General features: G+C 41.3%; 1 protein-coding gene across 2 annotated transcripts in view; it reads right to left on the bottom strand.

Annotated features, from left to right (window-relative positions):
• ESR1 (estrogen receptor 1) overlaps window positions 1-23,231 on the bottom strand; it is a 215,894-nt gene that overhangs the window by 14,275 nt on the left and 178,388 nt on the right. For both annotated transcript variants that reach the window (XM_090041560.1, XM_090041559.1), the window contains one exon: window positions 14,314-14,447. In XM_090041560.1, coding sequence (XP_089897686.1) covers window positions 14,314-14,447 — 134 coding nt within the window. The remainder of the gene's footprint in view (window positions 1-14,313; window positions 14,448-23,231) is intronic.

The following is a 23,231-nucleotide window of genomic DNA, read 5'->3' as shown; positions in this document are numbered from 1 at the left end:
AGAGGTGTCAAATGTAGGGCGCATGAGCCAGATCCAGCCCACAGAGCTGTGTGATCTGGCCTGTGGGGCTTGTAGAGGGGCCAGCAATTGGCAAGGGGCGGGGGCTTGCCACTGAAATTCAGAGCATGGGACCCCACTGGAGATGTGTGCTTCACACTGCTCATAAATGCCAAGATGTGAACCTTCATAAACAAGCTCTGCTACAAAACCAGCATTTGCAGTTTACTATTGTTTCCAGTTTGGATTGAAATTAGCCCAGTAGCAGTGAACATTAAGCAATGCAGCAGTGATGACAGCAACAAGAGAAACAAGCAGAAAGGCCCAATCTGTAGATCTCAGCCACTCCAGATATAAATCTATGTAGAAGATTAATTTACTCTAGCTATGACAATACCACCGTGTTCTATATTGGCCATTACCGAGTAAGTGTGTAATCTGATTGATGTTCTTCCTCTCTCTCCACTTGGACTGTCTTGCCCCCTTCTTTTTCCATCACAGCTAATAATTATTTTGCTAACACTCTGAGGCAGTGGTTATAGTTTCTCTCTGTTCTTGGAGCTACCCAAACCACTTGCAGACACTGTCAGAAATAATTACACAAGTAATTATCATAATTCTATTTATTTAATTGACATCAAAACTCTATCCTACTTAACAAAACACTAATGCATAGTGTGCCCTTGGAAGGGGCCCAGCTTCAGCACTTCCTTTTGTTGGGTTGCCTGCACTAGAGCACTGAGCAGGGGCAACCTTTTTGGCAGGTATGCCACAAATTAGATCCACACACACCCCAAGTACCACTCTGATCCTCTTCCCAGTATGCTGATCTGCTTTCTGCTCCTTCCTCTATTTACCACTGTCCTGCCTGTCCCCTCCCTGATTTGTCCCATGCCACACACAGAAGCTGCCACTTGTGGCACTTGTGCCCCAGGTTGGCCACACCTGGACTAGACTATTGCTATGTCTTTTCCTGATTAACTCTACTGAAGGCAGCAATCTTGGACTTTTCCCAAACAAATGACTTTTACCCCTCCCTGTACATCCCCAACTGACAGTACCTGGGTTTATGGCATAGAAGTTTATAGGTGGGCATATTTCTTAGTTTTGATTGACAGGACTTGATCCACTAAAGAAAGAGTTTGTTCGCATAATATAGCGCAGTACTCCAGAGATACTCACTTTAGCTGAAGCATACTTTAGCTGGAGCATACCACATGCCACCAAGCCTTCCCAATTTAATAGTTCTAAAATCTACAAAAGGAAGAAGTCATCAGTCAACAGCAACCAGGTTCTTATATGGCTCTAACACAGAAGACATTAAAAAGCTTTAGAAAAACTGAAAGCAAATGCTCAGAGAAACTTTAGCAGGCTTAAAGTAATTGTCACTCTGTAGTAATCCTCAAAAGAAGAATGGCTGCTTTTGTTTGCCCTGACCTAAGTTGTGCCTCACTAAGCAGGCATTTCCAGAAACACAGAGAAAAAGGGCAGGTGCCTCAGGAAAGCTGACTCAAGGAGGTGAGAACTGATCACCTTGGCACTCTCTCCAAGCTCCTAAGTTGAAATAAAATCTAGAACTAAGCTCGTAGCTTCAAAGCTATGTATTACTGTTCTATACAGTATTCCTATACAGTACTTGATACTGTTCTATCAAGAACTTCTATACAGTACCTTCAATATCATAGCAGAAAAAACATAAGGGGTGCATCTACACATGCACATTTACTACACAGTAACTGAAATTACTGAACAGTACAGGTGTACATCTACACATGCATACCTGTACTGTGCAGTAAATACGGTGACTTACACCGACTTGAGCATAAATGTGATACCTGCATCATGCAGGTATCAAATTTACACCCAATTAATTATTGCACAGTAATAGACTGACTTGGAACTAACTTTAGTCTAGTTCTAGTTTAGTTTAATAAAGGTCGACTAACTTTAATCTAACTTGAGTCCCAAGTCAGTCCACACACAGCATTAAAGCACTTTAATGCCTGCACGTGTAGATGCCAGCCTATTTCCGCTGACTGCATAGTAACTTACTGCACAGTAAATTTAAGCCAATGTAAATGCACATGTGGGCATGCCTAAGGAAAAGCACAATTGCTACAAACAAAGTAAAGTTTATTTATGTGTGCCAAGAAGAAAAAACTGTACTCGGACTGGATTCTTGAGTGGGGTACCTTACCATGTATACTGCTGGCAAATGGGATTAATCATAGAGGGGAACTCCACTTTACCTATTCTAGTACAAAGAGTATTATCACACAGCAGAAATAGTAAAGTGAAATAATAGTATTTAAGCATTTGTACATTTTTAAGTTCAGCCTTACAGCACAATGATTACTACCTCCCGGATGGTGGTTTCATCTATAACAAAGCAAGGTGATCTCTGAGAATGGATTTAATGAAAGAGGACAAGTAAGAATCACAGTATCAATGGAAGAGACAAACAAAGGATGATGATGTCCCCATCGAACTATCCATAAAGTAGTTTCAGGCTGTATAATTCTGTCCCTTAAGTGTGTGTGGAACTAACTCATTCTTTCAGTTTGTGTAGGCAAAAAGATCAACTGCCTTGGCAAATTAACTCCATGGGCAAAACAGTTAACTACACTGTCTATTATGACCAAAATTATGTACACCTTGATGCCCAGAAAAAGGAGAGCCTCCCCTTTGTCTTGTAGTGCTCACCATTATATCAACAGCAAAGGTCTGGCATCATGCCGCCCCCATTGTATTTCCAATCTTTGTTCTCCTTGACCCTGGTGTTAAGGAACAGCCCTTGAAGCAATCTACTGCTGAACTAAATCTGTTTTATAAAAATAGAGACTTGTTTTGTAATTGAAAGGTTTATTTCATATTCTGCTGCTTTGGATGGACAGATCCTGTTTTGCTATTGAAACAGCAGCCCTGTCCTTGCTTTCAGAGACAAGCTGTCGCCTTGGTATCTCGAAAAAAATCCACAAATGGTGTCAACGTAGTGTAGTTGGTTGCAAAAACACAGTTGTCCCCCTACCCTGCAGGGAAAGTGAAAGTGGCTGTAAAAATAACTCAATTTCACTGGCTGATTGAGGTCTTGGTAAAAGCAGCAGCAATGAAGACGAGTGTAAAGAGAGACACTTGGCAGCTGATGATAGAAGTGTGGAATTAGATATGTAAATGGCAAAAGATCTCAAACATATTTTGTGGCATGCAAATTGAAGAAAGAAGAAAGTCCAAAAGAAAAATAAGATTTGAGACTGATTTTTAAATGTGTAACATTTGATATGGCTAAGCCAAAATTTGTTGCAGACACTTTTACTAAAGTTCTCTTGAGCTCAGTTGTGTGAATTCCATGTACATATAATTTATAGGACAGATTCCAAGTTCTTTAAAGATTTCTGTGTGCACTTTTGTGCTGCTTTTGCTGTAAAATACTAATTTGTATTTTCTTTTAAATATACCATGTCTGTATATGTATGTACATGTAAGATGTAACAATAAGATAAGAAAAACGTTATGCAGTTTGCAAAATCAAGTATTCAAAAATTAGGAAATACCAAAATTACGGTTGTTTATACAAATGCATATGACACAGTGCCAGGCACTTTCAAAATGTCCTGAGGGCCTGATTTTTGTCCCCAGCACTTGATACACATTACCTAATTAAGACTCACAGCACCCTTCTGAGAAAAATGGCTAAAATATTTCATGTTCTCAATAGTGAAACTGAACTAAAAAAGCAAAGGTCTAAATCCAAAGAAGGATTTTGACATCATAGCACTGACAGCTGCAGGCAAGGCTATCTCTTCAACAAGTACTAATTTTAATAGGCCCTGTTACAAATTAACATGTGACACCACTAATTCACACCAACTTTAATGGTGTTGGTGTTTGCACACATCAGCAGTGTATTGAACATTAATTCCAGCCATTGTAGCACATTCGGCAGTGTAATGCACCTTAAATGACTTTGGGGTGCAGCAAACTAAAACACCTACAAGGAGTTTTAATTTGCTGCCCTACAGTTGTGGAGTGAAGCACCAGGCTCCGTGCGGCTCAGGGGCTGTGCAGGCAGCCCATGCAGGCAGTCTGGCAGCAGCCCGGGAAGGCAGGCTCCACCAAAGAAAAAAAAAAAAAAGGGCAAGGCTGACCTTTTTTTTTTCCCCCCTGCAGCCTACCTGTCCTTCTGTCTGCAGCTGTGGTGCTGCCTGAGCCGGGTGCCTGTGGGCAGGGGCTGCCTGGGGAAGGGCCGCTGCTGCTGCAGAGGGAGGCACCAGCCCCTCCCCCCACCCAGCAGCCCAGGGACTGCTCCGCTTGCCAGCAGCTCACCCTCCCTTCCTCGCTGCCAGAGGGGCAGATAAGACACAGGTGTACATGACACAGGGGTTTATTTCAACCAAAATTGAAGGGGTGTTTTTAAAAACCCACTGCTTCAATTTAGGGTGAAGTAAACCCGCATTTTATCTACACATGCCCCCAGGCATTAGGCACTAAGACTCTTCATACAATGCATGCAGAGACTGGACATCCAGGCATGGGATCCACAAAAACTAACACACTGAATGGAATGTTCCCCAAACTAGCTACTAGGACATACGGAGAATGGGTGAAGTCCCAGCCCTTTTGGGGAACAGGGTGCCAAACATGGGCTGCTTGGAGCAGACTCCCTCCACTTAAAAGTCATAACCATGAATCTACACTTGGGTTACATGAGTGCTTTCCTTGAACGTTGGCAATTACCTTGGAGCAGCTGATTCATAGGAAATTCCTGTGCCCTTTGTAGTGGCTGCAATTTGGTCATTTGTCCCTAACCTGGAGACTTTTTGCTTACATATGGAACCCAAAGAATTATGCAAATATATTTAAAAGGATCATTTTCCACTATGTACAATGTTTAATATTACAGATTTCCCTCCTGAAAAGCCACATACATCCTTTGACCGTGCTGTGACATGGTGAGTACAGGTTGCCACTACAATAATCCTGCCCAGAAATCCTCAGTGGCAGAGCAGACAGAAGGTGTTAGCATCTCAATGCCTGTGAAGGCAGATGAAGGCTGCAGTGGAACAAGATCTCCAATCGTTTTAGTCTTCTTGCCATTGGATTAAGAGGCCTTGTTCTGTCAAGAACCATGTGGAAACTGATGTGCCGCAGCTTCTCCACAAGAAAATAAATCATGCACAGGCATTGTCCATGAAAATGCCTTTTCCAGCATGGTTTTCAAGCCCTTTGGCAACCAACTAGTGACAGCAGGAGCATGATAGTGAGGTCTGGAAGCTCCTAGTCATAAACTGGCATGAAGGCAGGAATTACAAAGTCATCCAGCACTTTGACAAGGCAGGAGTGTGATCCGGCAACTGTAACTGCAACTGAGCAGCCCTCTTCAGGATCAGCTCTGCTCACTCCACAGGTGGTGGCAGCTAGAAAAGGGGCCCTAAACATAGCCTGTCTACCTTCCAAACTGGTTAACTGTGTCCGGTGGGATCACCTCTACTGCAGTCAAAATCAATGAAGACACTATCAGTTTAAGGACCTGGGACACCAGGACTCTCATGGACATTCCTATTAGTGAACTCCCAGAGCACCACACCACAGTCGTGGCTTGAGAACTCAGGTGTCACAACATTGACATCACTGCACTGAGTGAGACCCATGGAGTAGGAGACGGGAAGCTCAAAGAATATGGAGGTGGCTATACCTTCTTCAGGAAGGATAAATAGGTAGCTTTATGGAGTTATTTTGCCATCAAAAATAAACTCATAATCCAACTTAACGAGTTCCTTATAGGAATTAATAAGGTCTTCATGACTCTCTGTCTTAAATTGGCAGAGAGCCAATATGCCACTGTCATTAGTGCATATGCCCTGACTTTTGACACCACCAGTGAACTAAGGAGGAATTCTATGCTAACCTTGACCAGGTCTTTTCTGATGTTCCAGAAGGAGACAGACTTATTCTTCTCAGCGATTTCAATGCCAGAGTCAGAAGAAACTCGAACTTCTGGAACAGAACCATTGGTGAGAAAGGAGTAGGAAAGGTCAATTCCAACACCATCCTCCTTTTAACTAAATGCATGGAACATGGACTCACTGGGTGCCTATACACATGCGCTAAGGCTGCTCTGATGTGCTGTAATTACAGTGCGTTGGAGCAGACTCAATTAATCAAGTCTGCTGGAGTGTGGTAATTACTGTGCTCCCACAGACTCCATCATATGTATCAGCATCCCTGTTGAATGAGCAGTAGCTGAAGCACCCCCGCCACCACTTTTTCAGCACAGGGACTCTGATACACATGACACTCTGGGTGCTTTAATTAGAGTGGCTCTCCTCTCATTATAACACTCCCTCCCCTCCACCTATGGAGCACATGTATAAACACCCACCATCACCAACACTCTGTTCTTCCATAAAAATAGTTATAAGACATCATGGAAACATGCATGATCTAAGCATTGGCACCTGATTCACTAAATCATTGTTTGTGCTCAAGATCTCAAAGATGCTCTCATCACCTGAGCTATGCTAGGAGCTGAGGATTTCTGGATCAATCACTGACTCATCTACTCGATTATGTCACTCATACTAGCTCCCAAATGACAGCTACAGCAGAAGCAATGCTGAACGAAGATCAACACTGAAGAACTCAAGGACCCAATCAATCCTCAGCAAAAAACTAGCAAATTCCAAACAACAACAATGGGAGAATGTCAGCAGTGCTTGGGGTGTCTTCAAGTTCACTGTCAGCAAACCTGCAAAGAGAAACTTGGATTCTTTACAAAGAAACATCAAGATTGGTTTGATGACAATGACCAAGAGAGCCAAGAGTTGATCAACCACAAGCAATAAGGCCTTTTATGCTTGGCAGAATGACATTAGCTCCTAGCAAAAGAAACTGAATATCCAACAAGCCAAGGCCAAGGCAGGAATCCAAAGAAGGACCCACAATATGAAGAACAGATGGTGGTAGGACAAGACGAAGGAGATTCAACATCTCATTGACATCATAATATTCATGTTTTTTTCAATGTTACCAAAGTCATATACAATCCAAGCATTCAGGGACCAACCCCCTTGAGACCTAAGAATGGAGAATGGAGGTGACTGCCTTTGATCTCACAAAAGCTTTCAATTCTGTCAACTGAGAAATGCTATGGAGGATCCTTCTGAAGTATGGATGCTCACTGAAATTTGTCACCAGTCTTTGCCTGCTCCATGACAATATGGGAGCAGTTGTTCTCAGTAACAGCTCTATCACAGATCCATTTGAGGTTAAGATGGGAGTTAAGCAAAGCTGCACCATCGCTTCAACATTCTTTTCAATATTCCTTACTGCTATGCTACATCTCACCATCAAAAAGCTTCCAGTTCGAGTGGAGCTAAACTACCAAATGGATGATAAGCTGTTTTATCTCAGCTGACTCCAAGCCAATGGCAAAACTACTCTGACCTCAGTTCAGTGTGCTGATGATGCTGTAGTGTGTTCACTTGTTAACAGACCTTCAGGCAATCCTCAACATCTTCAGACATATGGGTCTGACACTTAACATTCAAAAAACAAAGGTTCTCCATCAACAAGTTCTTCATGAGCAGTCCCCAGCTCCAGTAATTCATATTCGTGGTGAGACTCTGGAGAATGTTGAGTATTCTCTGTACCTGGGAAGCCATCTCTCGCAGAAATCCAACATCAAATGCCTGAAGAAATGAGTGTTCGAAGATTGCAACATTAAGCCATGAGCTTGGCTAAACCAAGCTCATGGTGTAACAAGCAGTTGTGATCCCCACCGTACTGTATGGAACTGAGATGTGGATGAGATACAGAAGATATCTCAAGTCACTGGAGAAGTACCATCAATGCTGCCTGTGTAAGATCCTTCAAATACAGTGGGAAGATAGATGCACTAATATTACTGTCCTCTCACAAGTATTGAGGCGATGATCATCTGATACCAACTTTGCTGGGCAAGTTTTATGTGGTAAAATGGTAAGCAGGATGTAGTCATATTTCCTTCTGGTTATGGTGTTCATAACACCATAACCATGGTTCATAACACCATAACCAGAAGGAAATATGACTACATCCTGCTTACCAAAAAACAACTTAAAAGTAAACAGACTATTCCAATTTTTCTCTGAGCCTAATCTGTATATAAAATGAACTGTTCCAAACAGAAGATTTTACCACACCTTCAACTCTCCTATGAAATGTCATTCCTACCCAGGAGAACTTTTACAATCTGTTACCCAATGCCTAAAGAAGGGTGCCAGTGGCCGAGAGCTTGCAATTAAAGAATTTTTTCTGCAAAAATCGAGTTGGTCTAATAAAAGATACCCCTCTACCACAAATCCTGATTGCTGCTAATGAGTAATGTGTCATCAAGCAACAGGGAACTAATTTGGAAGTGGCCTTCACTAACACCTGAAGAGACTCCTCGCTGTTTCTGGTGCCAGGAGGGACATGAGAGAATGACAGTGCACTTGAAAGTCCTGAAAGAGAAAAGACCCAGCATTGTTTTTTTCTGACAGAGACTGCTTGCATTTGGGGGCAGAAGGAGTTTACCAGGCATATTGCTGTGGACTAATAAAGGGTGTTTTGTTTTAAGAAGAGCTGCCTGCTTCACTGCACCAAGGTAAAGCCCCTTTCCAGGAGATATACCAGAAGGTTGCTTTTGAGCGGGTCATGGATAAAAAGGGGTGTCAGGAACCAAAGAGATGGATCTCAGCATCCAAGGAAGGGCTACAAAAGTTCTGTTGAATACTGAATTATGTAAGAATATTTGTGCCTAATTGAGATGACCCAACTCACAATGGATAGTACTGTGCAAAGAAATCAAATGGACTTAAATTAAGAAACTGAAGGAGTTAATTAAGGAGGTTGCAGTTCTGAGGTATTATGATAGGAAGTACACCACTAAGTTGCCCAGAGACATCTCCAAGGAGGATATTGGTACTGTCTAGTTGAAACTAGAGACAACGGATTATTTAACATGGGTGCTAACAAAAACTGAATGCACTCAAAGAAGAAAGCAGGCTTTGGCTGTAGTCTATAGGCCTAAGAAGTTTCACATCTTTAGTTATGGGTCAGTGTAAGCTGAATCTAATCATAAAATAGTTATTGCTGCGCCAAAAGGGGCCTGGCAAATGTTCTTCCCTCCCAAGAATTACAGAATCTAATTAATAACACCAGCACCATCTGTTTGGTCTCAGACAAAATGTGGACTTTTATTGCCAGATTTACTGCTGAGAATGAGACCCTGAAGAAGAAAAGGAAGATTTTAGTGCAGAATAGCCCAGAGTGTTTATTTCAATCCCCTATTAACAGTCTTAAAAAGCTCTCAATAGTAGACACATATTTGGTTAAATAGACTGGGATGGCAATTCCTGAAGTATATATAAAAATACGTTAAAAATAACTCAAACTAAACTAACTAAACAACTCAGCTAAATGGAAATCATATAAGGATTCAACACTCTAAAATAAGGGCTAGAGACATAGTACACGGTCTTCAAATGAAGAGTCACCCAAAGTCAGTGTTTAAGCATGTCACATAGGCAAAAAATATAGACCAAGTCAATTACGAAGACTCACAGGGGTTGGACTAGATGACTTCACCGTTTATCCCAGTGTGCCCTATTTTAATACAAATCTATATTTGTGGCACAGGAGGAATAGTCTTTAAACCATGCTAAGCAAATACTTGTAATTTGCAAAATTATGTATTTTTCCTAAAACTATTATTCTTATTTCCCTGACATAGCCTTACTAGAAGATTCCATAGCTAAAAAACTGCTCAAGTACATCAAGCTATATTCACTATGTATAAGGTATAGCTGACATAGTGATATCTGACAAGAAGCCACAGTTTCGTAGGTGTGAATTTAAGCAGTTTGTAGTGATGTAAATAAAGGCTTAAACATGCCATTGCTAGCCTATGTCCAGCCCCAATGGATTAACAGAAATCTAGAGTCAAAATAAAAAACTCCATCTAAAAAGGTTGTGAAATCGGACTCTGATCCATATTTAGCTCTGTTAGATTACAGAGTGTCACTGATAAAGCATGAGTTGTCACCCGCTGACATTGGTTGAACAGAAATTTGAAAAACACAATAGCTAGACAGAACTGGAAACTGGTGTCTGACAGGAAATGTATAGCTACTGGCCGTATGGAGACAGAGAAGGTAAAAAAAAAAAAATATCAGATATGACTGAAGTGCTGGAAGCCCCCACCACTTGATTAAAATAATGTTCTGTGCTGATGTGAAGAGAAACAATGTTTACAAAGAAAAGTGGAGTCAAGAGATGTCATGAGAGAAGTGCCACCTCGGATGGACAGAAACTGCAAAGGAACAGGCAACATCTTTTCCAGTTTCCAGAAGGAAAGGATTTAAGGTATGTTGAATCAGATGTGTTATCAAAGAGGGGCTCAGAGAGACAAAAATCACAGCAACTTGAGACAGATTAGCTCTCAAACGGTTGCATCAGAACTAACAGATTTACCTCTGCCTGGGTGGCCGTCCTGGAGGACAGTCTGGTTGCCCTCTGTCCTCTGCATTCTCTTCAAGAGAAAAATAGAGGACATAAAGGTGTTGAGTTTCGTATCAAGAGAGGACAGAGAAGCAGAAAACCAGAATGTCCTCTACGATGGCCACTGCCTGACAACAATGGTGTTCATGTTTCAGCACAGACTTGCAGCTCTGCATAACAGGTTGGGGCACCCTGGAGACTCACTGGACATCTGTAAATTAGTAAAAAGATTTAATACAAGTATCTGAAATTGTGCCATCTGTTTATGCTTGATAATTGATTACTGAACAACACATGTTCTACTTTCTTGCAACAAACAAGGTAGGAGGCCTACAAGCAATTGTATCATTCGCACCATACCCTATGTGAGGTCTTGTGGAAAAATAGTATATAATTATGTACTTAAGGTCTGTATCTTAACTCATGAAGACAAGGGGACCATATTATACTTGGCTTTGCAAGATGCCTTCTTCTAACACACTTCCCCCCTCCCCTCTTTCTGTATGCCATTTCCAAGGGGAGCCACCTCACCTCACCTCACCATTTGTACTTAAAAAAAAATATTGCAGACCACTACCATTAATGGTCTGTGGAGCAACTGCCTGAGAAGTTTGTTTAACACAGTGAAACAGCAGGTTTTATAAGTATCTCCAATTTATTGAAAATATTCATATTTGTTACGTTCCTATGAAAGAAAGTTTGGCCAAGTAGCAAAGAGCTGAGTCTGCTGCATTAGGAAACAGAATCAGATTTCCATCCAGTGTAGCCTCTCAGTGGGGTATAAGACTTTGCTCAAAAAAAGGTTTGCAAACACCACAAAATTAGCATGCACAGTTCTGAATCCAATGCACTTTTCTCTAGTTCAAAGGAAAAAGACTATCTCTTTTATCTGTTTGCTGCCCAACAGTCTCTAAATATGGCACACTGAAACAGAACAACTCATATACAGTTTTTGGCAACCAGATAAAAAGCAGCAGTAGTTAGCAAAACACAGATGGGAAATGGCAAATTTCAACAACTCATAACAAAATATGCACGGGTCTACTCTGATTCCAGCCAACCCTTGATAAATCAAAGCCTGCTGCAAACCATGGAAGTGATAAAGTTATTTTTAAAAAGGTCTGAGATACTTTATATTTGAAAGTGCTAGTGCATCCCTTAACATTTAGTCCTGCTCCCAGTATAGCAGGAGAGAGCATATGTTTATATAATGGGTATATGCACACATACCCATGTTTATCCATACACACACATATATACAAGTCATTATATAAATGCTTGTGCATGTGGGCATGTATGAACCTACCACATATGTGGTCATTTGAGATTAAGACCCTGAAAGTGGAAAAGAACCATAATAAAGTTTGACAAACTGTAGAACCATGGGACAACATTCTTCTGTTATGAAGCTTTGACAACTTTACCATAGGATGCCTATCAGCCCCCTATCTCCAGCAGGCGATGCTAATGTTCTAAGCTTCTGAGTAGCTTCAACAGCTATAATTGTTTAAAAAATCATTTCCTATCTCCAACTACACACAGATAATGCTGATAGGAGGTGTATCCCCTCCTGGACCAGGTTCAAGTTTAGACATATTTCACAGGCCAGTCTGACAAGAAAAGAAAGCTTCCAAATGGAGGTATATGCAGGTTGCCAAAGCAGCTGAAGTGCAGGCTTCTAGCCCTGTGAATATTTTTCTCCCTCCAAAGTCCACATAGCTGTACTCATCAGCACTGAGAGAGTACTACTGCAGCAAAACCCCCAGTTTTTCTTTTTTTTAAATTTTAAAATGCATTCCCTCTCCTTCCCCAACTGTTTCTGACTTGTCCTCTCTATTCCCTATAAATAAGTATAAGTGAGCTAAGACATAGGATAAGCTTCAGCATTTTATTTTGGTAGCAAGTTGTATTTGTTTTGTTTTTTCTCCTTCTTTATATTGTATAATTATTATGTTTATATTGGTTTTTACTGTTCTATATTACTGTTTTACTGATACTATATGATTTAAGCCTACATATGTAAGTTAGAATAAGATATGTGAAAGTTTCATTTTGTTTGCCAAGTCCCTATCTTGTCCCCATGCCCTGTTGTGTAACCCGTGATTCACACCAACCCCTCCCATGTAACTTGGTTCCGGAATGAATGGGGATGAATGAGGGTGCTTGAGAGACAATGGCAGTAGGTCTAAAAATAGCTCCCTCTGAATGACCGAACCATCAAAATCAATACCTGGACCAATGACCCAACCATTTGAGCCACCCTCAACATTCAAGAAACAAAAGATAAGGCAACTCACCATTGTGCCAAGGCTGCACATGCTCAGTAAGAACACCTGGAACCCACTGGGACAGGACTGACCTTGTCTGGACAGGCCCTCACCGAAGGAGATCAGAGGTAGTCTGCCTCTTAAAAAGGTGTAGTGAAGACTGACTCCTTGGGATGCCCTCTCCATTTGGACCAGCACCATGCCACACCACCTATTCACCCAGAGGCCCTGCCAGCGACCCCGCTCTGAAAAACACCTGCTGGACAAAGACCCCTTTCTAGCCTGGATGGGGGGTGGGGAGGAACCAATAACTTCATGGGGCTGTGTAGTGTGTTGTCTATTTAATAAACCTGTTATTTCGAAACCCTGAGTTGGGTTTTTGTCTGTTTTCTGACTGTTTCTGACTGTTTCCTCCTTGCCACCACTTATCTGCCTCCCAAACTCCCAGCTGTCTGCTTCAGTTTCCAGCCCCAAGCTCCCAGGTTTCTGCCTCAGTTTCTTTCCTGGCTGTCTCCTCCTTGCCACTGGGCTTTTCCCCTTGCACCAGTGACCTCAAGTAACCCTGGGGTCACTTGACCTTAAGTAACCCCAAGACTCAGTTCCTCAGCCCAGCTCCTCTCTAGCCTACTGGTTCTAATCCCGGTTCCAGCAAATTTCACTCCTTACCCTTTCTCTCTCACCTTAACTTTCCCTCAGGTATCCCAAGTACCCCAAACACACACATACATACATACCATACCATCCAAGTTAGGAACTGACTAGTGGGTATGTGTAGGTGGGTGGTATGTGTGTGAATTGGTGAACATACACATATATATGTCATCATGTGCGTGATATATGAATTAGTGATCTGTGTATGTGTACGGGGTGTGTGGGTATTGAAAACTGATTGTTGTCTAGTTTTTGGTATGGAGCATGTAAGTGCTTGAATTGGTGATAGGTATGCATGTGCCTAGGCTGGTTTGGATGTGTATGTGCCTGAGCTGGTAGTATGTGTGTGTATATGTGCACTTGTGTCACACCCTCCTGTCTAACAGGACACTATTGAGATCCTGAGAATTGGCCTGACCCCACAGGGCAACAATACAGCCATGCCATCCCACAGTTATTTCAACAGAGTTTTTATACCACAACATCACATAAAAATAGCAGTAACATGCCAGTAGGGCAAGTGGGATATGAAATTTATTGTGATATTTTGCTCCTCCACTCAGAAGATAGAAGTAAATCACCTGTGGCGTATTCATATCCAGCTGTATTAGCTTGCTTGGTTTGTTATAGTTCCTCATTACAGCAATGCTTTTTAATAGATATAGGATAGGTGCTTATCAAAATTCAGTTGGCATGGTCTGTCAGCTACATTACCTATGTCCTGGCATCACTAAAGTAAATAGCATCACTCTCAGATAACTGAACTTGCTGAAGTCTAATAGTGGCTTGAATCCCTTCTAAAGTGCTGGTCTTTGTTCAATATGAAACAGCCGTAACAGTTTGACTGCACCAATGTGTTATACCTTGGAATTTTACTTACCAGAATTGAGCAGAATGATAGACTTAAGGCACACAAATTCCTCCCCCTGGAGATTCATCATACGAAATCGAGCAGCAGTAGCCAGCAGCATGTCGAAGATCTCCACCATGCCTTCCACACACTTCCCTTGATTTCTGTAAGAACAAAAGCACAGAGCAAATCATTGACAGCTGCAATCAATACAGCACAATGTTTTTCAGCTCCAGATCCTCCCACCATAATTTGATTTCTTAAGTACCAACAGCATTCTCATTTTTAGCACTTGTTATGCTCACTTTGTACTCCCATGAGATGACTCTCTTCATGCAACTGAAATATAGAGAACTTTTCTCCCCAAAAGATGTTATTTATTAAATAGATTGTACACCAGTAGACATTATTGTAGAAGTGAGAGAGAATCATTGTTAAACTGTTGAGGCCAAATCTGTGTTTTAAGAAAAAAAGAGGTTCAAAAAATAATATTTCCTTTTTTCTGTTCAAGTTTGTCACTGATTACAGTAATTTGTATTCTCTTCTTTTCCTTTGCTAACTATTTTTATTACCTCTTCCAAATTCCTTTTATTTTTCTTCCATAGAATTTCTTTTTATTTTGTTCTTATTTGCCTTGTAACCTTTAATGGTAATCCCATTTCTCAGTATAATGATTCAGAAGTTTCTTATTATGTAATGTGCATTCATGTCACAACATTAAAAAGTAATGCATCTCCAGACATATCTCAATGGTACTGTAAAACTTACAACCAATCGCTCAGCAATGTCTTTTACCATACTCTTCCAATTCGATGACATTAAATAAATATGCTCAATTTATCAATAAAATGGTGAGGGTTTTTCCTCTAAATTTTAATCCTGTAAACTCAAGATGGACATAGTTAATTAGAATTGTTATAAACAATTCTCCGTGGATGAAGAACAAGTTGGAATTCCTACCATATTTATATCACCATATCTTAGCTAATTTGTCTGTCTGCTAATTGTTAGTAGTAAATAATATTTTGACTTATCAAAAATCTGTGACTGTGGCCACACAGGGTAAGCAGCTTTTCTGATTAAAATGTCATTTTTACATAGCTCCTTTTCTAAAGAGGATGGCATTTTAAAGACCACTTGAATAAGAAACTACAAAGTGGCTCTGAAATATCAAGTACCCCTCACCCCCTATAGTATTTATTCAAGTTATGCAGACATTGATTAAACAAACCAAAGGGACCAAAGTGTTACAGCATAAAAGAGCTTGTTTATACCACAATGAGGATGAGCCCTGGACAAGATCTTCTCTGGAGGATCCTGTAGGAATGCTCCAAACCTGAAAACCCACACAAGAAGTTGCTCTGTAATGTGAATCTCAAGACCTTGGTCTCCAGCATGCCTGAGAGTGGCCACTAGGAGCCATCCAAGAATAGCCACAGTAGCATATTTCCAGCTTTGGAGGAGGAAGTGAGCAGGTAAAAGGCATGCCCAGTAGCATCCCAGTCAGGGCTTGCTTCTGACAGGATGGACAAGCCCTAAGGACTTACCTGCTTGAGTTCAAAAATAAGGAACTGCTGCCTTTCACAAAACCCCTTAGGTGCTGCTCAACCCTGAAGGTGCTTAAGATTTTCCATTGAGCATATACAAAACTGTCTAAAACCTGATAATGTCTACCTGCTCAGCACCTTAGCTCATGACTAAGTCTTGGGGTAACAAAATAGGAATTTATGCTCTTCTAACCTGTGGGATCAATAGAAGAGGCATTCTCAGAGTCTACAGAAGACGACCAGGTAGAAGATGACCAGGTAGAGAGGGAAGTAAAGCCAGACAACAGCGCAAAAATTAAGACTCCACAGTCTAATGCAGGAGTCAGCAACATCTGCCCATGGGCTCAATCTAGCCCACAAAGCCACTGCATCCAGTCTGCAGAACTGGAGCTGAAGTTGGTGTGTTGGTGGCAGGGTATTTTACACCTGCTGGATAGCTGAGACCTAAGCTCGCCTGCACCACTGCTTCTCCTTACCCCTCTAGCTGCAGTATAGGTACAGCTGCAAGACATGCAGTCCCAGTGTGGACAAAGCTCCCCCCTCTACTCTTCCCCACACCACCACTGACATATTGGTGAAGACCCATCACCAAAGCCTCCCAGCTGGTATTGGATCAGAGCCAGGTTATTTCAGCCCATGGCTCAGAAAGGTTGCCAAATGCTCAGAAAGGCTGCCAAAATTGGTTAGGGCACTCCACTCGGATTTGAGAGAACACAGCTCAAGACCTGCTTTAGTGAATAGTGAAACAATTTAAAAAAGGAACATGCAAAAAGAGATTTACTCCTAAGGTAAATAGATACAGACTTTTAAGGCAGGGATGAATTGGAATTCAGAAGAGGAGTTTTCAGTCATTCCATTGTCAGATCAGCTGCAATAGCTAATGCAAAGGGAGTTGTCATCTGGGAAAAAAATCACAGCAAGACTACAGAAACTCTGCACAGAGAGAATAATGTTGAAAAACTGAATCAGTCAAGCCTGGGTGCGCTTCTTTTCTGTTTGGACATCAATATAATAAAGAGATCCCAGCTCCCCCCAAATGTGTGCAGCTTGTTAAAATGTATATCCACAGAGAAAAAAAAAACCCTCTGTAAATATTTCTTTATAAAATTTCAAGTAACAGACATCTTGATTTGTTCAGCTCCTTTGTTTTTGGCAAAGGGGCTAATGTTTCTGCTTATAACTGAAGGAAGATTAACCCCCCATTTCTGGAATTGACTAATGGTTCAGAGGAGTCTTTGTTTCAGCACCTTGCAACTTCTTAGGAAAAACTGATTGACTATATCTAGTGGTAAGAAAAAGGATGCCATGATGGCCATTGGCACATGTTACATGTTTGCTTCTGAGACCCCAGGGAAGGTTTGGTATGACACTTAGATGTATCCTAAAAGCCATCAAGCTGCTTTTAGATAGCATCCAGCATTTCAAAATATTACAGACCCTGGACTGACTGCCAAATTTGCATGTTTCAATGTATTCTTCCTGCCAAAGGGATTTTTCTATGATATATGCCAACAAGCAACATTTTAAAGTGTCATGATTTAACACAGGGAGCACCATCTTTTCTTATGAAGTAATGCTCTTTAGCCAATTAGTCACCTTTATGGTATTCTCAGTGAAAATATATTAATAGCAAGTAGATCAATATTCCAATCAAGATCAATATTATAATCAAGGATGCTTTGTCAGTGGTTATAACCGTATGTATAACAGGAGAAATCTAAAATATTTACAGTCATTTGTAATGATATGACCTAATTTTCAAACTCATTTATCTGATGCCAGCTGAGGTAAAGTACCTAAAAGAAGGATCAGATTTCAGAAACCCAGAGTACCTGCAGATCCTATTTACATCAACAGCACTTGTTGATTCGACAGTTCTCTAAAATTAGAACATCATGGTCAGGGACAGACATTCAAAAACCTGAGCCTAAACTGATTCAGGCTTTACAGGTTAGTCTAACCTGGCTAGGCTGAACCAGTTTCTAATTGGAGAGACACACATACACAGACACTTCTTGACATTAGCTAGCACACCGCATGTCCATGGGGCTGGAGTTTGTGCTGTGGGAGATGGGAGGGGGAGTGCTCTGCTTGAGTGACCAGTGAGGAGAGGAAAGGGGGAGGGCTGGGGGAAGCCAGGCAGACCCTGCTGTACTTGCAGTCTCTGCCAGAGCTGCAGCCAGGGAGCAGAGGGGAGGGGCCAGCCCTGCTGTGGAACAGAGAGCCCCACCCAGCCCAGAGAGCATGCTGGGATGCTGGGGGAGTCTGGTTTAACTTAAACCAACAAGGGGTCTGGGACAGACATTGCATAAACCAGTCTGAGCCAAATCAGTTAAGTCTGCTACTACACTCAACCAGGTTAATCTCAAACTGGTTCTAGCCATTTTCAAACTGGTTTATGTGCACTGAACATCTGTTCTGCTACAGGTGTAAACCAGTTTCTGATCACTTAAACCAGTTTATGTGTAATGTCTGCCCCTAGCTTTATTCATGTAGCTCAATGTAGATTTGAAAATGCTAGCTTATGAGTTCTATGCCTTAGTTTCCAAGTGAAGTCACGATGAGCTGTATACTTCTCACCTTTGAAAATCAGGCCACCAATATAATGCTTCTCTGGTAGTCAGGGGGATCAAACCATTTACTGGTAGAAAAACTTCCTAAAGCTTCGGGAAAAAAGTGAGTCAATGGAAAAGAAAACAATGAAGTTCTGTACAGACTCCACCAAGGTATTTGTGTGCCTTACAATCAGAAAGATTTTTAAAATAAATTATCAAACTATTGTAATACTTACTCATAGTCTAATCCATTAATAGAAAGCATGCACTTAGAACTTAGGAAAAGAAGCTATGGGGAATTTGCTTCCTAGTTGAGTAGGGATGCCCACTTGACTTTTCAAATTGTTGTCATCCATCCAGTGGGCATCCCTACTCATTTTGTCAAAAGCAGATCAGACAGCAAAGGCCTGTTTATGCAGAAGAGACAGACTCTTTAAGGCTTCCCTCTATGTGGATGCTTAAAGTAGTTAACTAGTAATGGAAAGTTAATGAAAATAAGTGTGTAGAAATACGTGCATTAACTTCATACCTTATCTTAATTCCTCAGCATCAGGAAAATCTACTACAAAGGTATAAGACTCTAATGTCACCTGATCATTTGTTGTTCTGCTAAAGAGAAAAAGGATTCTGAGTGAGTGGTTGGAAAAGCTCTTGAAAGATTTTAGTGCCAGAAGGGTTGATTAAAAGCAGTTATTTATTACTTGCTTTTAACCAAGTATCCAAATATATTGCCAATACCTTAGTAAAGTATAAGAACAGTCTTTAAATCACCCTCTTTGGATGTTGTTTCCTCTGCTAATGCACTGTTAAGTTTTAGATTTGAGTGCTCTGGCTATAGCTTGTGTTCAAATCTGGCACTTAATACAGATACACAGGAAAAAATAGCACTCTGAGTTTTTCATATTTTGAAAATTCTTCTGTTTTGATTCAGCTTGAATTTCAGAAAAGGCTTTGGACAATGTGGAAGTTCTGCCTTATTCATAGTGGCTTGTTTGTTCCTAAACCATCATTTTCTACCACTTTCATCCTTTGTTCCTTCTTGCTCTCCTATCTGTTACATTGTGTTATGTGATGTGAGCAGTACTGATCAAGAACTGGGGCCTAGACCTGGGTCTGAGCCAGTGTATAAATTCCCATCAAATCCTGTTTTGGATTTGAACTTAACCCATTTGTACTTTTAGTTGAACACATTTCTATTTTTAATTCTAATGCCCAGTGCCTCAAAGTATGTCTTCATCTATTATTTATCACAGTAGTAGCTAGATGCCATAATCAGAAATTTATGAAAATTACAGCTTCCGTCAATCAACATTAAGGCACAATGATTCACTTAAAGCCCAAACAGGAAATGCTAAAAAAACCAAGAAGACACCTAGTAACATAAGCAATAAGCAGAGAACTGGGAATAGATAACAGATCAATTGAACAGAGCCATAATGTTTTATTTTTTTTGTGAAGGGCACTGGACCTGCCTCTAATATTTTATGAATATTATGTCTTCTATCTGGGTGTTATCAAATGCCTTGGTAGGTAAGTAGTTCAAGCAGGAACTGCTGACTCATATTAAGTAAAGGAGACAATCATTTCAAAGAGCCTAAAGTATATAAAGTAAATCATTCACATTTAATTCTACATCAGGATATCCTGCCTGTGGCTGGCTAGTAACCTTGGAGGATGGTGAAGAGGGCTGGAACAGAAAACTAAAACAAAGTAATTGAGGATAGGTAAAAGGAAAGCCCCTGAAGAATAGGAGGGAGAAAGGGAGAACTAAGTCTCTGTTCTCAGATACTGAGATATGAAGGTGGGCTTATCCAAACCTCTAGGTAAGGGAGATGCAGAGGGCATGACTGTTGTGTTAAAATCTCTCTCTTTTTGCTCTGTTCCTACTCTTGAGATTAAACAATACTTTCTTCTGAAAACACTGTTTTAGCTACAACTCATGAAGAGAGGACCCGCATTTAGCTGAAACCCAGCCCAGCCTGCTGAGGGTTCGTGCACTGAACTATAAAAGGAAGAAGTGCTGGATTCCAGCCATAAGCAGGTGAAGGCTCAGCACCCGTCCCTTGAAAGCATGTGCTCAGAAAACTCAGAGATGAGTCAAAGGTGTAGCTATCCCTGAATCATGGTATAATTCTCTTTGATAATTAAGACCTCATGAATAAGTGAATGCAAATAACAAGGAAAAGGATTTTTTTACAAATCAGTAAGCCTTCTACTGGTTCTTTTCATTTTGGCTTCCCTTTACTTGTCTTTCCACACACTTCTTTTGCTGCCATAACTATGATTCTTTCCATGGTGTCTCATTCACGCTCTAACCCTTTAGTTTGTATAAATTGTTCTGTCTGTTCTCTTATCCCTTTTCAATAATTCTCAATGCCTTCTCCTTGCAGGTTCCCCAGTTTAATTATTTCATCTCACATCCTATTTTCAGTTTTTCATACTGTAATCCTCACAACCAGAAGTCTAGTTTGAGCCATCACCACTTTCTTTGTCGCGATCTTACTCTTTATGAGTTTTTTCCTATGAATATTGTGCTGGACCTAGATTAATTCACTTTTTGCTCTGACTACTTTTGTGTATAAAAAAATGCCCTTTTTGTTTCTGAAATGCAGTGTTAGTAACAACGAGGTGCAAACTTGCAGCCATTATTCCTTCCCCATACTCATTCCTAACTCCATACCCCATTCCTCCATAAACTGCCTCACTCCATTCTGTTCTTTTTCCTATGTAGCCATTCATGCCTGCAACTCATTTAGGCCTGCAACTATTATGATGCTTTCTCTGTCTGGAATTGCTCTTGCTACACCATTTTAGTTTTCCTGTACTGTTTTTCTCTTCCCCCCTGCAACCCACTTGGGGTGCATACTTTATATTCTGTTCAACATCTTATCTGATATTACCAATTTATCTGCCATGAATCAGCAGATTAACTCTCATAACTTCAATCTCATTGTCTTTAGGGTAGCTCTGAAATATCTTCCTCATTTCTTTTCTACCTTTCCACCATAATGTATCCTGTTCCAAGTTCCTTTCCTCTACTGTCCTTTCATTTCATTTTCTCCATGCACCTCCTTGCAACTTCCTTCTTACTAAAAGGTCCAATATTTCTCTACTCCTGTTTGTCTGGCTCCCAACACTCAAAGTACTGATTTTCATCACTGATTGTTCCACCTGATTCTTAAAGCATATCAGCATGGTATGAGTAGGCTGTGTGGCACCACTGGCCCATTTACCACATCCACTAAAAGCTATTACTGTGGGCACGTCTATACAAGACATTTACTGTGCAGCTGACCAATTAACAGCAAAGTAACCTTCTCAGGCTGCTTGCAGAAGGCTTTTTTTTTTAAAAAGCACTTTGCCAGAAGAAACAGTGTGTTACTTGGACCCAGCTCCACCGCATTTGTATAGATCGGGTGCTTCAATGGGGCTGTGCGGGACTTTTATCTAAAGCTGATTCAATCAGCTATTACATAAAAGTGCCAAAAAGCCCCACTAAAGTGCCTCATCTATACAGCTGTTGGGTAAGCCGGGTCCAACTAACACGCTCCATCTTCTGGGCATGTGCTGACCTTTTTTAAGGTCTGCAAACAGCCTCAGTGTTTACACATGCACCCCTATTACAGTGCACAAAACTAATAAACTCTGCCTGAGGGTAGGACTTGTAAATTCAAGTCCTACCCTGCTGCAGAGGTTTTTTGTGCACAGTAGTGCATAGGTAAACACTGACCCGGCTGGCAAGGGCTTGAGCGTGCTTCAGTACAGGAGCTGCCTGCCTGTCGTGTCCCAGCCAGCCCCTCCACAGCACATGAGCCTCTGGCCCTTCTGCCAGCCGGGGCAGAATGTGCTGTGGTCTGGGCACATGCAAACCTCACACCTGGGAGTTTCCCAGGATCAAAAAACTGTGGATCAATAAGCAATAAGCTCCACAATTTATTGCTAAACATTAATGGCACATGCAGATCCATTCTGTGAGCATATCCAGACATGCGTGGACATTTGGTTCCCCAGGGACAAGTAGCAGTGGTGCACCTCGCAGTGACGTTTCTTGCCTGCAGGGAATGTCTGTGCCACGTGTTGGCACGCAGCAAGTCGCCCTGGGTGGCATAGAGGAGGCTGTGACCAGCACTGTGGTGGCCCCAGCAGCCTTACTTGGGGTCCTGGGGACCTCCTGGAGCTGCAGCCACAGTGATCCTGCTGGGCAGAGCCTGGCTGACAATTGCAGCACAGCTCCAAGCAACCCGGCTCCACTTTTTAACAGCTCGTGCTGCCCAAGCGTGCGCTGCTTCAGTGTTTTTTTCCATGGTTATTTTTTTGACTCCTGGATAACCAGGGGTCAAAAAAAAACATGGGGGGAAGAAAAAACAGAGCAGCGCATACTCAGGCAGTGTGCCCTTGCAGTGCGAAGAACTCTGGACTATGCGGCATGTGACATGCACATAATGTATGACCGTGCTTATCTGGATGCGCCCCGTGTGTCACAGTCACGTGGCATTTTTCACATGGGTTCAATTTACACTTGGAGTAATAATTTCCCTGGATGAATCCCCTTCCTGATGCCAGACAGTATCGTCATCATGATATAAATACCTAACTTATCCAAAACTCTAGACTGAATTTCTCACAACTTTTTTTTTTAAGTCATTTGACCTGTGAAGCAAAACACTTTTAGAAAGTCCTCAGCATGGCTGGTAGGGACTCTAAGGTTAAGTGAGAGAAAATTGCAATATTTAACAAAAGCTTCCTGTCTGATCTTTAAGATAAAAGTTTGTGTCTACTTCTCCATAGCTTACAACTGAAATGTAATAAAAAGCCTCAGGATATAACCAATAAAGTAAAAGACACA

The sequence above is a fragment of the Crocodylus siamensis genome, chromosome 1 (genome assembly GCF_052110815.1).
Source record: "Crocodylus siamensis isolate JL-2025a chromosome 1, ASM5211081v1, whole genome shotgun sequence".
Taxonomy (NCBI): Eukaryota; Metazoa; Chordata; order Crocodylia; family Crocodylidae; genus Crocodylus; species Crocodylus siamensis.
Note: the sequence above shows the minus strand (reverse complement) of the source record. Positions and strands in the feature narration are given on the sequence as shown.